This window comes from Larimichthys crocea, chromosome VII, assembly GCF_000972845.2.
Source record: "Larimichthys crocea isolate SSNF chromosome VII, L_crocea_2.0, whole genome shotgun sequence".
NCBI classification, from domain to species: Eukaryota; Metazoa; Chordata; class Actinopteri; family Sciaenidae; genus Larimichthys; species Larimichthys crocea.
The window spans coordinates 9,276,283-9,291,881 of record NC_040017.1 but is presented as its reverse complement, the minus strand read 5'-3'; the positions used below and the strand labels follow the sequence as shown (position 1 = coordinate 9,291,881).

The following is a 15,599-nucleotide window of genomic DNA, read 5'->3' as shown; positions in this document are numbered from 1 at the left end:
TTTTCAGTGTGCTTACGATTCTTTACCTATAAAGGTCACTACCGTACAAATGAAGCCCTAATCGTTATTCTACTGCAGAGCATTCAGCTCTTTTCTGTCCTTGAGAAACAAACAGAGAACAGAGCAAAAAATAAAAAATATAAAACATAGAGAGATTTAGCGCTGAGGGAAATGAATGCAGGAGAAACAACAGAGAACACGAGATCTAACATCTGACAAACTTTTTATGTCTCCTTTCTCTTCCCTCTCCTTTTGTTCCCTGTTCTACATATGGAAAGCTTTATCACAAAGAATGGGTAAAGCATTCATGGACGTGGGAATGTTAATGAATGTTTTTTTGATACAAGAAAAACCGTCCTCTTATATTTGCAAACTTTACATAAAGAACTTTTCTTACATTTTGTTTTTAATTTTGTTGAAGAACACATGTCTCTTCATCTCTCTGTCTGCTTCCTCTAAAGCACACAGATACTAATTTGTTTTTGTCACTTAGGAGGACAGTGAACTGACTTACATTTTTTCATTAGTCCTGCCACAACCTTAACCATAAACACTACACTTTAATCTTCGAACAGTCAGGGACAGAGCAGTCCCATAAACCCAAACCTGCCCCCAAATCGCCCCCACAATGCACAATATGACAGATTTATCACACCATAACCTCAACCATAATTACTACACTTTAATCTTAGGACACTTTAATCTTGAGACAGACAAATGACACTGTCATTTAGGGGCCTCATAAACCCTAACCTGTCCCCAAATCGAACCCACAATGCATAGTGGGACTGAATAGATGTCTGAAAATGAGTGTATTTGTTGATGCAGTGTGTGTTTTCCTTGGAGGAGTGTGTGAGTGCTGTTCAGCATTCTGATTCAGTTATTGATTCATCACTTGTTAACCAGTGTGACCTACGCAAGACATCCTTTTCTATGGATTTCTCATTTGGAGTTGGGTGGAGCTCTTCTTCTTCCTGGTCAGTTACTGCAGAGGTTTCTGCTCATCCTGAGGTTTTTTTTTTTTAAATTTATTCCAAACAAATTAAATATTCCAAACTCTTGTGAAATGTAGTTTATTCCCTCGTGTTTTCTTATGTTGAATCATTTAACAGCAGACTTGTAGTAGAAAAGACACAGATACTACTAATAACATTAATAATTGGCTCTGTTGCACTCCCAGTAAGTCATGACAGTATGACACTGAACCAGCAATACCAGGACCCAGCTAAATGGAATTCAGCCATTTTATTATTCATTTGTGTGCTTTTCCGACTGTGACATTTAAAAAAGGCTTATGGTTAAATACTTTATATTACTGCAAAGTTTGACACGTTTTCTAAAAAGTTCTTTTAGCCAATAAGATACTCAAGAATTAATTAAACATATCCAGTGCAGTGTGACAGATTGATTTAATCTGCTGCTACCTGTAAATAAACAGAGAAATCATTTGTCCAAAAGTTCCCTCAAACACAGAATTATCTGATGAGCCCATTACATTTTTAAAAGCACTCCCTCGACAAAAATCTCCCCGCACTAATTAAGATGCGCCAGCATGGTTCTTACCGTTGTTTCTCTCATTTTATGAAAATAAATGCACAACCGGTGGATTATAAATTCCTTTCCACATTGGAGACCTTGTTTTTTTGGCAGGTGGAGACTAACAGTACAGTCAGGTGTTACAGTGTGATTGGGGCCTTGTCCAAAATGTGAATGAACTGACCACTGGGAGCTGTACCTGGAACAATCAAACAGCCTTCCTGCCAGGATTTATATTCAGCTGCAGTTTCTTTATTTATGTGATGAGGTCCATTGTTACCTAATGTTTTCCCTGCATTTTGTACGTGTGTGTGTTTGTGCATGCACTCTCTGTTGTCTGTACTTGCTGTGTGTTAATCGCAAACTAGTGTGCTCTCGTTGAGAAATGCTGTTTCGGCAGAAGTTTTTGCGGTCACAGATTTCCCCAGAGACGCTGATGCAGGTCGCTGAGGCTATGAAGACTAATTAGACGAGAGGAGGAAGGTTTAAATTAAGCATCTCAGTGGCACAGATACTGTTAAACACGCAGCAGACACGTATAAAAACTGGATTCTGACAGCTGAAAAATACTTTACTGGAAGACAAATTTAACCCTGTGTTCAGCCACATTTGTATGTCTTTTTTAATTTATTTTTAAATACATGTTTAAATAACTGGTAAAAAAAAAATACTGTTATTATTGCTGTGCAGCCACTTCTATTATAGACACAAACCATGTATTTTTAGTACTCTCACACCTTCCTTCTCTCTCACACACAGATTACAGTGATTGGTTTCCTACCTTCGGGACAGTAGCACCTGGGCCCGGCCAGGCTGCTGAAACAAGTGGCACCATTCTTGCATGGCTGAGAGACGCAGTGGTCAACCAGCAACTGGCAACGTTCCCCTTCATAACCTGAGAAACATGCAGTTTATAATCAGACGACTTGATTTACCTCATTATATTTGGTTAAATGCAACAATTCACATTTGGCCTCATGTGTTTTTAATAATGACCGTCGTCCACATCAGACCTCGGGTGACTTTAACAACTCTGGACAATACACACAACAAAGAAGCACTAAGGAACCAAGTGGAAACAATGGCCTTGTTAATGATCCTACCACGGCTGAAAACCTTCACAGCCAAGCATTACATTCAAATTTGAAATAAAAAAATTGTTTTGTTCTTGTTTTTTTTTTCTTTTAAATATTTTATTTATTAAATATAACATAATATATTAATATTATGTATTATTATTTGCATGTAAATGTTTGCTGTCTCTATATATATATTTTTTTGTGAACCCAGGGAAGAGTAGTAGTAAGGATCTTATGAAAGAAATACAGAACTTGAAATGAAATAAGACATCAAACTGCACTGATTTGAGCCGCCTATAGTCAAACTGAATTTGACAATGCTGCTTCTCATTAACTGCACACACACAGAGGGCTTGTTAGCACGATTCCCTAATGGGACGTGACAGGCAATCAGTGGTCACCTCTTGACATTTTCCCTTCAACCAGAGGCCCTCGCTTCAAGTCCCTGTCCTAAAATAAATCTGACAAGATCAAAGGTTCAGTGCATTCTCTGATCCTGTATTCTTCTTAAAACACAGAGACAGTCTCAGTTTTTACATCTGCACATTTTGGAATGGGTTTTTTGTGATACCTGTGAAAAAGTATATCACCAACAGACCTGAAACAAATAAATCTACGAGACTAAGTAGAAAGGCCTGATGCACTCATGCACTCACACACCTGGAGGGCAGGTGCACGTGAAGTTGCGTCCTTCACCTCCCTGCCTGACGTCGGTGCAGGTGCCATTGTTGCGACAAGGTCTGTGGTGGCAGGCATCGAACTCCTCGCAGAAGATTCCGGTGTAGCCGTCCTCACACTCGCAAAAGAAAGTGCTCTGCAAAAACACAACTTTTACACGTCAAATCAATGAGCCTTGAAGGTGGAACAGCGGTAGATCGAAAGAAGAGGAACTTGTGAAAAAGAAATAATGAGGCTGCAGATTGTGAAATAATTCGCTAAGATAACGATGCAATAACAGGCAGCAGTGACACCATTTGATTTCCTGAAATGGAAAGCTGGAGCGATAATGGGAAAGTGGGATTAAAGAGAAAAAAAACACCCCTGCAACACCTTCAACTTTAGACTTGAATTAATTTTTCAGCTCGCACAGTGACAATTAGTACATCTCCGTTTGTGCTGCTATACCACCGGCTTGCATTTTTGCCTATCACCAACAGATAACAAATGAAACTGTAAATCAGAATTGAAAAAATAGCTTTTGATTTCACTGCATTGCTGTAATTTGTAGCACTGAGCTCTGTTTTTCTATTCTGGCTTCTGTTCCCCTGTTTTCTGTTGTGCTCTGCACTGTTCTCTGCTAACTGACCCAGGCAAAGTTTTTTTCTGCTGTACATTTGTGAATAATGATCAAAAGGAGCTTGCATCGCTGGACACCTCGACGCAGCTGCAGTAATAATGCTGGGTTATAATAATATGGAAACTTGTTTTTTGTTTATTTCGCAGTTGTTGTTTATGTTGCATTATTGATGTGTTACTAAGGTGTGAGTGTTTGCTGAAATATGATTCTACAAACAGCAAAAATAAACATGAAGATGTATATTAATCACTGCAAATATATAGACGCTTTAATATTCATTTAGATGTGTTGCCCACAGCAGTCTCTTGGCTTCTATAGGATTTCCGTCTCTTTGTGCTTCATTCATACTAAAGCTGTATTTTTGATAAGAAGATATCGAGTGTTGAAATTATTTTATGTCCATTACTTCTCACCTCAGAAGGCTGTGTGATACATTTGCCTTTCCCGGAGCACTGAGGGTCACTGAAGCTGCTGCCAGGCTCCACACAGCTGCTGGCCTTCACAGTCAGGTTGAGACGCAGGGTGACCTCCGGGGCTGTGGGGGTGCCAACACGTAACACACCTAGCAGAGAAGAGTTGAGGGTGTTATGAACTATTCACAGAGTTTATGTTCATTCATTCATTATGTACTATTACTATTTAGCAATGTCATTGTCAGTCTGTCCACCACTTTGGTCCAGAATTATCTCAACAAGTATCAGATAGATTGCTGGAAGATTTTATACAAACATTCATGGTCCCCAGAGGATGAATTCTGGTGATTTTAGTGATCTCCTGATTTTTTCCTCTAGTGCCACATACTGTATGAAGTTCACATATGTGGTTTTATGTCTTGAAATGACAGAAAGGTCTTTCCTAAGTTTGGTAATCCTCTGACTTTTCATCACCAGCTTTCAATTTGACAATTAGTTTGTATTATGACTTTATGCCTACCTAAAATAAGGACGTTCCCATCAGCCTCTGGTGTTCTCTGTGTGCTTTTAAATGTCAACATGTTAGCATGCTAACATGCTAAACTAAGATGGTGAACATAATAAACATTATACTTAACCAAGTTCACATTTAATTAGCATTTAGCAATTACCAAAACATCTCGATCAGCCCCTGGTGGCTGGATGCAGTATATGTCAAAAAGCCAGCCCCCTCCATGTTAGCAGATGTAACATGGGCCAAACTAAAAAAAAGTACATGTAAAATAAACGTGTCCCGAAGGTGGTTTCTGTTTTTTATGTAGTCTTTATAACACTGGTGTATGTTTAAGTCATTTGATGCTAGAAAAAGATGACAGATGACACGACTGACAGTGTATTGGCTGGATCATGATACCACAGCTCCAACCCCGATCATGATGTCACCAATGTAAGATGGCAGTGGTGATGGTTCACCCATACAGTCTATAGTACATAGAGCTGAATAAGACGATAAAGTGCGGCTAAAAGTGTTAAGAAAGGAAGTGATGCAGGCAGATCTTTGTCCACCAAAATAGAGTGTGTGCCTCTCTATCTTGTCTCTCTGGGTCTATAAGTTCAGAACATCTCTTATTATATCTTCAGTCAAAGCTGACAGCTACATGGGCCCTTGGATAAAAATAGCCTGAATATTAACGGACATTTTTTAGCCTGATCCGAGCCAATGAGTTGCGAGCCTACCAGTGACGAAACATCAACGGTGGAGGCTCCTCGGCCAATCAGAGGGCAGATAAAACAACTCGTGCTTCTCTGTCACCCCTGACCAAATGATCGTCAGCCCAATGACATCGATTGCTGGACCTTGCACAGTCACGGTTCCTTCAAATTGTGAAAGCACTTTGCGAGCATTCAGAAACAGTGACGTGTGAAGAGGGAATTGCATTGTCACTGCTCCTCCCTCTCTACTGATGATGCGCTGCATGCATCTTCATCTTCCTCTTGCAGTTTGACCTTCACTCTTCCCTCTTTCTGTATCCTCTGTCTTTTACTCTAATCCCTCTCTGTCTTGCCATCTCTTATTTCCCGTTTTTCTCCCTCCTTATCTGACTCTCTCCCACCCTCCATTATCCTTCCTCCCCTCTGATTTAACTCCCCAATGTCATCTGCCCTCTCTCTCTCTCTCAGGCGGAGCAGAGGCTGTGTAGCGACAGAGTTAGCAGACATATCAAGGTCAACAGACAGGCAGCGTAGTGAAACAGCATCAGGTATGTTGAGCACACACAGAGGTCAGCCAGCCCTTCAGTCAAAGAGTGAGACTCCAATTACCACCCTGCCAGCATGTCTGTTTGTGTGTATCGGCATTAAAATACAGATGAAATTTCAGCATAATTATCTTTTTTTTAATATGCAAATACAACATTCTGACTCATATGCAAATGTTAAGTGATTCTCCCCGGTGACATGTCAGGAATAAACACTGTAAAGACAATTCATTTAAATTCATTAATCCTCTGATGTATTTTTGGCTCAGTTGTAAATGAGCTATCTGGAAGTATTTCAAAATGTTTGCTATTTAGCTTCTTTATGGTTGTTGATTATTAAAATTAAATGATAAATTAAAGTATAATTAAAACGCTGGGTCTGTGAATTTGATCTTCTGATACGACAGACACAAATGGAAATACAAACATGCTCGACTGTTCGCAATTTATCATTCAGTGATTGCACTCGGTGAGTGTTGAGCATTTTATCTGGCTGCTGGTCAGTATGTCAACCCGTGGTAATTTTATGCCTTTAATTAACACATTTTTTATGATGATTTTTTTTCCCGTGCTCTTTGGTGTCATTGCTGGGTCATTCAATTTCAAGTGCTACATAATGCTGCCAAGTAATTAGAATAAAAATCCATATTTATCCAACAAGCTTTCCTTTTGTAGACACAGGACGAGAGGGCTGTCAGCAATGTATAATTTTCATCAAAATATTGTGTCTTCAAACTAAGATTTAAAAGCAATTTTATTAAAACCATTATACCAAAATCATCTCTGTTTAAGTCATTTAATTTCTGAGAGGTCTACTCGTCATATGTGATTCACCAAGATGAGTGTCGTGGGTTTTTACAGGTCCATTATAAGATTATGAATTTCAGTATAAACCTGTAATGAATGTAGTTGTTAAATGTGGTTCCATATGCTTTAAGACCATGGCATCTTACTGAGGAAGTAGTTCTGTCCCAGGGGTAGCGAGTGGTCTGGCACCACCAGTCCATCATGGGCCTGCAGGAACCACATCTTAGTGCCATTCAAGATGGAGGAACGAAGGAAACCCTCTTCATTCAAACGCCACAGCACTGGAGCTCCACTGACATTCACCACCACCCTAGATGGAGAGACAGAGAAAGGGAGAGGAATCAGAGAGAAGCTCATTATTGTGGGCTCAAACCACAAGTTTATACCAATTGCTGTGATCTCTTTTTAATTGATGACAATTCTCAGACGCTTTCTCAGCTTTTATATCGCAGGTTTGCAATAAATAATGCATGGTACCGGAGTCTGCATCATTATTATTTTGTACATCCAGCGAACACTTGATTCATCTTGCAAGACACCAAATACCATTAAAATGTCAACACAACCAGGATGAAAGATAAAAGAATCCTCTATGAGAGCGTCTCTTCTTCTTCTAATCATTATTTTACTCAAAATAAGACATTTATTATAACAACATGCTCCATTCGCCACTCATCTTGGTCTGATGGACACGTTGTCCCATGTTTGATTCAAGGACTGATGACTAGAGGACAGTCTTCCTGTCCGTTACTACGTGGCATCACGGTCAAATCTGGTGATTTGTGGTCTGATTCAGTGGAGGTGATATTAAACAGAATTGTGAAATACAGCCAGTGTGGTCAGAGGCTATATTTCACCAGGACCAAGGATAATTTGTCGAAACAGTGAACAACAGAGAAACTGAGAAAGAAGCAGGTTCAACAGAGAGAGAGATAAACAGAGAGTGTACAAAACAAGTATGGATGGGTACCTGATACTCGAACATGACTCATTTTGTGTTGATGCTGTAGCTATCAATTTTTAATGCTGTTGCAAGGTTCACATCTGCAGGTGACTCAACGATGTCTCATCCATACACTGCCATGAAGACATACTAAAATCATAACAGCAGATTTACTGACTATATTTATGTTCCTCAAAACTGCATCAAAATATCTGAGCACAGCAGCGTGTCCCCTGCTGGGCAGAGTGGGAGCCATGTTTTTCCTGAGTGGACGACAAACACCAGAGACGGGCTGAGTTACTACAATGAGAGAAGTCCTCATGAAAGAGAGACAGTCGGGCAGAGTGTCGACCAGCACTGCGAGAGAGCGATGCTGAGCAGTTTGAATGAGGCTTCTCATTGAGACACTGAGCAGCCTCTCACCAATTAAATGCTTCTAAGCGCCCTCTAACCTCACCTCCACACCTGAAATAATCATTCTCATATTAGCAAAAACAAATAACAAACCGGTGATTATCCTCTCAGCTCTCACCTTTGTGCATATGTTTCAATGATTGCTTGCATAAATAACACGAACAATAATTGTTCTCATTACCTCTACAGTAGTTTTCATACAAAGAGATGTGAAAAGGAAAATTTAAAAAGGTGTTAAACACACATGAGTGTTAGCCACAAGCTGTTTGATTTATTATTGGAAAAGGAAATACTCGCACCAAACTTGCCTCGTACATCTGTATAAAAGAGATAAAACAGTAATTAGTGAATCTTAACCAAAAGCCAATTTTTAAGTCATCGTTTAGAGCCGTAAAAGAGAAAACCTGACATTGCTCAGACCTTCAGAAAAGGCCTGGCAGGCACAGCTCAGGACATAAAAAGATATGTTTCAGGTCGAGGGCTGGTTGGAGCGTCACAGGTGGATCGGCATGATGGCTGCCCTAAAATGTTGAGGTGAAGAGGGAGCCGAGCCTGAAGGTAAGGCTATGAGCGCTGACCGAAATAATAAGATGGTGGACTAGCAGTGACTAGCAGCTGAAATGAGTTTTCCTTTGCAGGGTGTCTGGGCTCAGCCCGAGGGACGACATGAGGAGCACAGATATCTGAGGGAACTACATCTACATTAGGCTGAAATGAGCAATTTGGATGTTTGATTTTTTGGCAATTCATACACGTTAGAAAAGAAGGCTTCATTTAATTTCATAGCGTTGGTATTGTCTTCTCATTCCTCGCTCTTCTCACTGATTTAGTGCCCAGTCACCACACGACTTCATTCATTATTGTTTCAAAGCTATTACATTGATGAGACAATTATTTAATATTCTCACGAGTAATACTAATAGAATCAGTGTTGTTTGTATTGTTACATAAAATGCTTGTATCTGTAATTGTTTGCACACGCAGATTATCTGCCACGGTACGACGACCTCTCTCTCTCTCTCTCCAGACCCTTTGGGACACAAGAGCTTTATTACATTATTATCAGCCTCTCTAAATCGATGTCACTTTTGGATCACTGCTTCATTTCCAAGTGGCCCATGTGTGTTTCTAATATAAGTGTCCTTCACTGCCTGCATCTGGGTGTGCGCGTTCGGGTGTCGTGTGCAATTAGACAGAATGGAAACAAAGCAGCAGCAGTTGATTAACTCGCAGCTCCCCGTCTGTGATCGTGATCAGGTCCCTGAGTCGTGCCTACCATCTATAATGAGGGGCGGCACCAACAATGTCCAGCGTTCACCTTGACCACCGCTCCTGCATTATTCATTGACCCTTATTTACTGAGCTTTTGTAATGCTGTTTATGGGCAAACATGCTTTGAGAAGATGGAATACACCTGGACTGCTGTAATACAGTGTCTCAGGTCCCAAAGGTGGGTCACGAGGAGATTCAAGTGGAAGGTTATTAGTTACAAAGGCTACAAGCTGTGTTATGTTGCCAGCAAAAGTTGCTGCATGGAAAGTATGCAGATAAAATGCTGCGCAAAGTAGATTCTGTTGTCATTTTTTCCTTTTTGGTTATTATGCAGAGGATAATACTGAACAGCCTGCTCTGCTTTGATCCAAAAAAAAGTTGAAGTTTATAAATTAAGGCAGTTTTTAGGCTAGATTCTGCAAGCCTGTGCCCTCACCTGACACCAAGCTGAAAACGAATACATCACTGATCATTTCTGGTTGAAAGTTTCTGTCTGCTGCACCTGTAAACACAATGTGGCCACTTTACATCACTAAAGTAATCCTGCATTCACATTATGTGGGTCAGACTGTAAATACAAGAAGCCAACTGGTTGTTCTCTGTGAGATATCGGAAGTTTCTATATCTCAAACTGGGTGAAAAGAAGTGAAAGTGTCATTCAAGGCAAAATACAAAACTGAACATCATTTGGTGCTTACATTACATTTTATAAGAATACTAAGAATATCTTTTTTTACATGCCCTGCACACCCACACAGGTTATTACTCTGTTGGGTTATTACAGGTTATTGTTACTAATTCTGACGACTCAGTTGTTAATCAAAGTTAATCATTCACACACACGGTGCAGCTTTCAGGAAAAATTTGGAGTTTGGTATCTTGCACAAGGACGCTTCGACTTGCAGACTCAATAGTATATATTCTATATTTCATGTTTATTGCTTTTGCACTGGGGATATGAGGGAAACAGAATTTCAATTCTCTGTATGTCTGGTACATATAACAGTATTGACAATAAAGATGACTTGACTTGAATGAACTCGTTGCACAGCAGACATTTTGACTTGTTGCAGCAGCCAAAACACAGGTGACAGTGAACCAGCACGCACGTTATTAAAAAGTACAATATTTGCCTCTGAACTGTTGTAGAGTCGCCTTTCAAGCTTACAGGAACCAAGCATTTGATACACAGAAGATTTTTAATGGACTATTTCTTTAAGACAAGGCTGCACTGCCAACTGGGTAAAGTGGACCTTTGACAATAGTTTTTGGTAATTTAATTAATAACACATTTGTCAGAGGTCGCTTACCAGTAAAACGTGATATAAACTCCACTGATAAAGGACAGGGCCTGTGATAAATACCTGTATTATTTCAGCTGATAGCATGCTTGCATGGTTTGCATTCCTCAGTGAATTTAATCAAATTACCTCAAACTTATTGACACACAACAAACCTGTCACAGGATAGTATTTGACAATAGTAGCATTTGCTGGTTTCTGGGTCCCTGTCCAAAATATAATGAAGCTGCCATTTGTAGTCTGCTGTGCAAACTGCAACTGAATGGTGGTTGAAGGCAACAGGGTAGACACAATGCAAAGAGAGTGAGAGAAACTGGGAATTATGGGGCTAACTTTGCCCCCTTGCTGGTCCTGATTTAAGGGGACAGCAGTCATTGATCATTAAGCACTAAATGTTACTCTTACTTTACAGCCGTCTCTTCAGGGACCTCCAGAGACAGAGTCAAAGTTCCTGATGTCAGCTCACACAGCTCAGGACTCACACAGTGCAGACCCTCCGTCACCTGAAACACACACACACACACACACACACACACGTGTTAGTACTTTGTACATTTTAAAGATGAACCCACAGGAGCTTCAATTTAGTGTGAAAGTTATCTCACCCTGTCTGCCTCCCACGGCACCACCAGCAGCCTCTGCCCAGGTTTGGGTTGCCATGGCTGCAGGGTGGGAGGTGCTGGCGTGGTGGTGGTGGGGATGGTGGTTGGTTGAGGTGGCTGAGTGGCGGCCGTGGTGGTGGAGGCGACGGGGGTTGCCAGCTCAGGAGCAGAGGGGGTGGCGGGGTCCCAGTCGGCAGCCGGCAGGTCCAATAGGATTTGATCACACCTCTCCCCCTCGTAGCCTTCGGTGCACTCACAGGTGTAGGCCGGCTCCCCCTCCTCCCCACTGTCGCTCCGGCTGCAGTTTCCATGGAGACAGGGGCTGCTGGCACACGGGTCTGTGAAAAACTGAAATAAGAGAGAAAATAAATAAAAACAGAAAGCGCCAGAGAGAGAAACAAAAACATGATTATCTAACTCTGTTTTTCGCCTCTACACCATCTGAGAACCTTTTTTTGGTCCCTTTTATATAATGAAAGTCCAAAATATCGACCTGGGATTCAGCCTCAGTGTAAATAGTTCTAGGAGAGGGTCCTTAAACCACAGTGGAGAACAAGAAAGTGTATAAGAGGTCCAAATTGTGATAATTTTCCTCTCTTCTGCTACTCAGCGACTTCTTTTATGGCTCTCTGACTCAGCTTCCGTTTTTACACCCTCCACTCTGTTCTTTGATTTCATTACGTTATGACCCTTGATAAATTGTTGGAGGACTGCTGCTTCATTTTTCCATTCTTTCACACACACACACACACACACATGGTTTCCCTTGTCTTGCAGCAATTGGAAAAATGCACCCTGACAGCCTCTTTCATGCTGCCCCCCCCCATCAATAATTGATCATATATGGAGGAAAACATTCTGGTATAGATGCTGAAGGTGAAAGAGGACAAAGCCTAGCTTATGAAGCTTACTGCTTGACACCGTGTTGCCTTTTGCTTGGCTTTTCAGAGCCTTCTTAGGCTTAAGGACGTCTATAATCCTGCAGCCTCTTATTTTTTGGGCAAATTCGCTAAAACAACCTCAGGTATCTGCAGCTCCAGCTGTCCGATTGAAACGTGTTCAGATAACAGTTTTAATAAAAACCCAGAGAAAAACAAAAACCCAGGCTGGAGACAGGATGAACAGAAGGATGGTAATGTTGCTCATACCAAAATCCCCCTGGTGCAAATGTACATATGTGTGTGTGAGAGAGAGAGAGAAGCTGTGAAGGCAACAACAATGGAGCACTATTAACAGTCCACTCTGTGCACAAGCAAGTCACAGCTCATTAGTACTAATCTCTCTCAGGTTTTTACTCGCAATGCCGCTATCAAACTTTCACTCTGCTCTGAAGCACGCCAGTCCCAACGGTCCCAGCAGGCCACCAAACATAGTCTGGTACTCTTATCTCCACTCAAACGGCACCATGGATTGAGTTTATCAACCTTTAGAGGACAGTAACGTTGGCTTGTCTGGGTTAGAGGAAGCATTAGAGTCCAGCTCGTGACCTTTTTCATCTGTCACTCCTGGTTTTTCCTCCACCCTAAAAGTTTCCATCCAGGCTGCACTGAGGAAAACACAGCAGGACTTATGAAAGGGCAGAAAAATATTATCTTAAATAAACATGCCACATTTATCATCGTATCACATTTATGGGGTGGACAAAACATTTGAAACATCACTCAATATAATGTCAATGAAAACTGAACATTATTATCTTTGTAAAGGTGCAAAAAAATGCCATCACTGTTGTAAAGGTTTGCTTTTATTTTTTTTAAATATATTTTAATAATAATATATTTATAGAGAGAGCATGACATGCAGCAAAGGACCCAGGCTGGACTTGAATCTGGGTCGCTGCAGTAAGGACTTTAGCCTTGATACATCGGGTGCATGCTCTGCCAGTTGAGCTAGGAAGGAGCCCCTTGCTGCTTTTCTCTGTTTTGTGTCACTGTAAACTGAATAACTTAAAATGTTTTGGGGCAAGACATCTGAAGATGTCACCTTGAACTCTAAGAAATGTTGCCCATAGTATACCCACACTCAGGCCTCTTTGCAGGACAGTGGTAGTGTTTTAAAATGTGAAGGACAGTTCTAACAGAGAGCGAGGCACCTGTTAGGGCAATTTGGTTTATCGTGCAGCCATTACTTGTAACTTTGTGGCATTCATATTCAGTGTGTATGGTGTTTTCTATGGTGCTTGGTGCCATTAGTATTCAAGTATTGAGGCCTATCTCCCTGCAAGATGTTGCTTGTTATTCTCCGGTACCAAACAGCTCATTTGCCCGGGGCTCTGGCAAGCCATGTGAATCAATTTCTTCTAAGCAGCTGATAATAACCCACATTACTGCCTTTATCTATATTCCCACATGGACCGACAAACAGAAATGAAGAAATCCTCTGAGGCCAAATTAATTGCTTCACAAGGTGCTGTGATCCATTTGCTAATTGGGGACGGCCACCCTGAGGAGGGAGGATCAATAGAGCCAAAGGGGGGGGAAACGGCAACGCTATTTAAGCTACTGGCATCATCAATTTAACCTGCTGGAGGGGCTGGATGAGTTTCTGTAGACAGGCCACACACATTAAGGGAGAAACATTAACATGCACGTGAACACATTGATATGCATTCTTGCATGTTGTGTTTTAATTGGCTCTAAGGAGGTCAGGAATGAAAGAGACAAAGGCACAATATCACAAAAGGAAACTGAAGAACATCATAACTTAAATATGAAACTCAGCGAATGGATAATTTAATTTAGCAGAGTAAACTAAACACGTGACTGCTATAATACATCTCAGTCCAGTAACAGTGACAGAAGTTAGACACACACACACAAATAGCCGACGTAAGCCTGGCGAGAACATTAAGAATGTGATTTTTTGTTGAGTCTTTTTTTGAGTTCAGCTGCACCTGAAACACTGAGTGTGCAACATCAAGAAAGAAAACTGAACAATGTTTTTTCAGAACGCTGTTTACATGCACACCTGACATCCTCTGACAATTAACAAAGATGTTATGGTGATGAGGTGTCACATTTTTCTTCAGGATTTTACTGGCATCTTGACAGGAAAAGTGTTTTTAGTCTGAACATATTTGATCCGACATGAGTTGTAGCTTTATTAATGAGGGAAGCAAGAAACCACATGCATACATGGTGTTAGACCGAAGGTTTGTTTTAGTATAAAGAATGGACAGCGTATGCGTGACGTCACCCACAGGTTTCTGAAGAGCCGTTGTGAAGCTCAGAGTGTGGTGGCTCTGGCCTGCCACCATGTTGGCCTCACGGCTAATCTATAAATCTGCAAAACGTGGATCATCTACGGACCTGAGGTGTGCTAAATATACCTGGATGCCCAAACAAGCCATCTGTAACGACAACCCAGCTGTCAGTCAAAGCAGCCATACTGTTAATTCTGCATAACTTTATCATTTGAACATGTGAGTTAAAAAATGTTTTACCTTCAGTACAGTTGACATGAACGGGGAAATTAGCTATATTAGCTGTTTTTTGTACCAGGCTGTAAACATATTTATTTCTGCTGTGAAGTTTGACATTTTAACACAGGCACCAATGGAGACTGACTTGTTCTGTAGCCAATCTCAAGTGGAACCAATGGAGACTGACTTGTTCTGTAGCCAATCTCAAGTGGACGTTTGAGGAATTGCAGTTTTTGGCACGTCTGCAGAGGCTTCACTTCACAGAGGTTGCCACTTGGTTTCAACACAGTAGCAGAAGATAGAAGTTCAACTTAAAAACTTGGTCCAACATATATGGAGAAAAAAAAGTTTACAGACGTGAATAATGAAATAAATAAATGATGAATATTTCCTTTAAATGGATGAATGATTTTCTTTCCAATAAAATGTCTAAGTCTGTATAATGTGTAAGATCACTTGCATGATGTTTGCCACTGTTGTTTAAAGCATTAATGAGCAGCAGTTAGGCTACAGAGTTAGTGATTAATGAGACATTCCTTTAACAGATAGGAAGACTGGCAAAGTGTCCTTGAGCAAGTCATTAGAGTAAATCCAGCTCAGCAGATCTAAAGCTGCCTTCTGACCTCTGAGAGAGTAAAAAGATGATTTCTCCACACAGATTAATAAATGTTACGAAACCGCCTGCTGGCTTCGTTATATCACTTCATGTGAGCTGAGTTTTATTGCAGCCTGCTGAAGGTGTGCGTGTGTGGTAAAC

At 40.9% G+C, this 15,599-nt stretch overlaps 1 protein-coding gene across 1 annotated transcript in view; it reads right to left on the bottom strand.

The window, feature by feature from the left end:
- dner (delta/notch-like EGF repeat containing) overlaps window positions 1-15,599 on the bottom strand; it is a 57,786-nt gene that overhangs the window by 9,896 nt on the left and 32,291 nt on the right. Inside the window, exons 2-7 of the mRNA XM_010737443.3 lie at window positions 11,425-11,769; window positions 11,225-11,322; window positions 7,036-7,199; window positions 4,326-4,474; window positions 3,276-3,429; window positions 2,318-2,431 (exon numbers count right to left, since the gene is read on the bottom strand). Of these exons, the coding sequence (XP_010735745.3) occupies window positions 2,318-2,431; window positions 3,276-3,429; window positions 4,326-4,474; window positions 7,036-7,199; window positions 11,225-11,322; window positions 11,425-11,769 (1,024 nt within the window). The remainder of the gene's footprint in view (window positions 1-2,317; window positions 2,432-3,275; window positions 3,430-4,325; window positions 4,475-7,035; window positions 7,200-11,224; window positions 11,323-11,424; window positions 11,770-15,599) is intronic.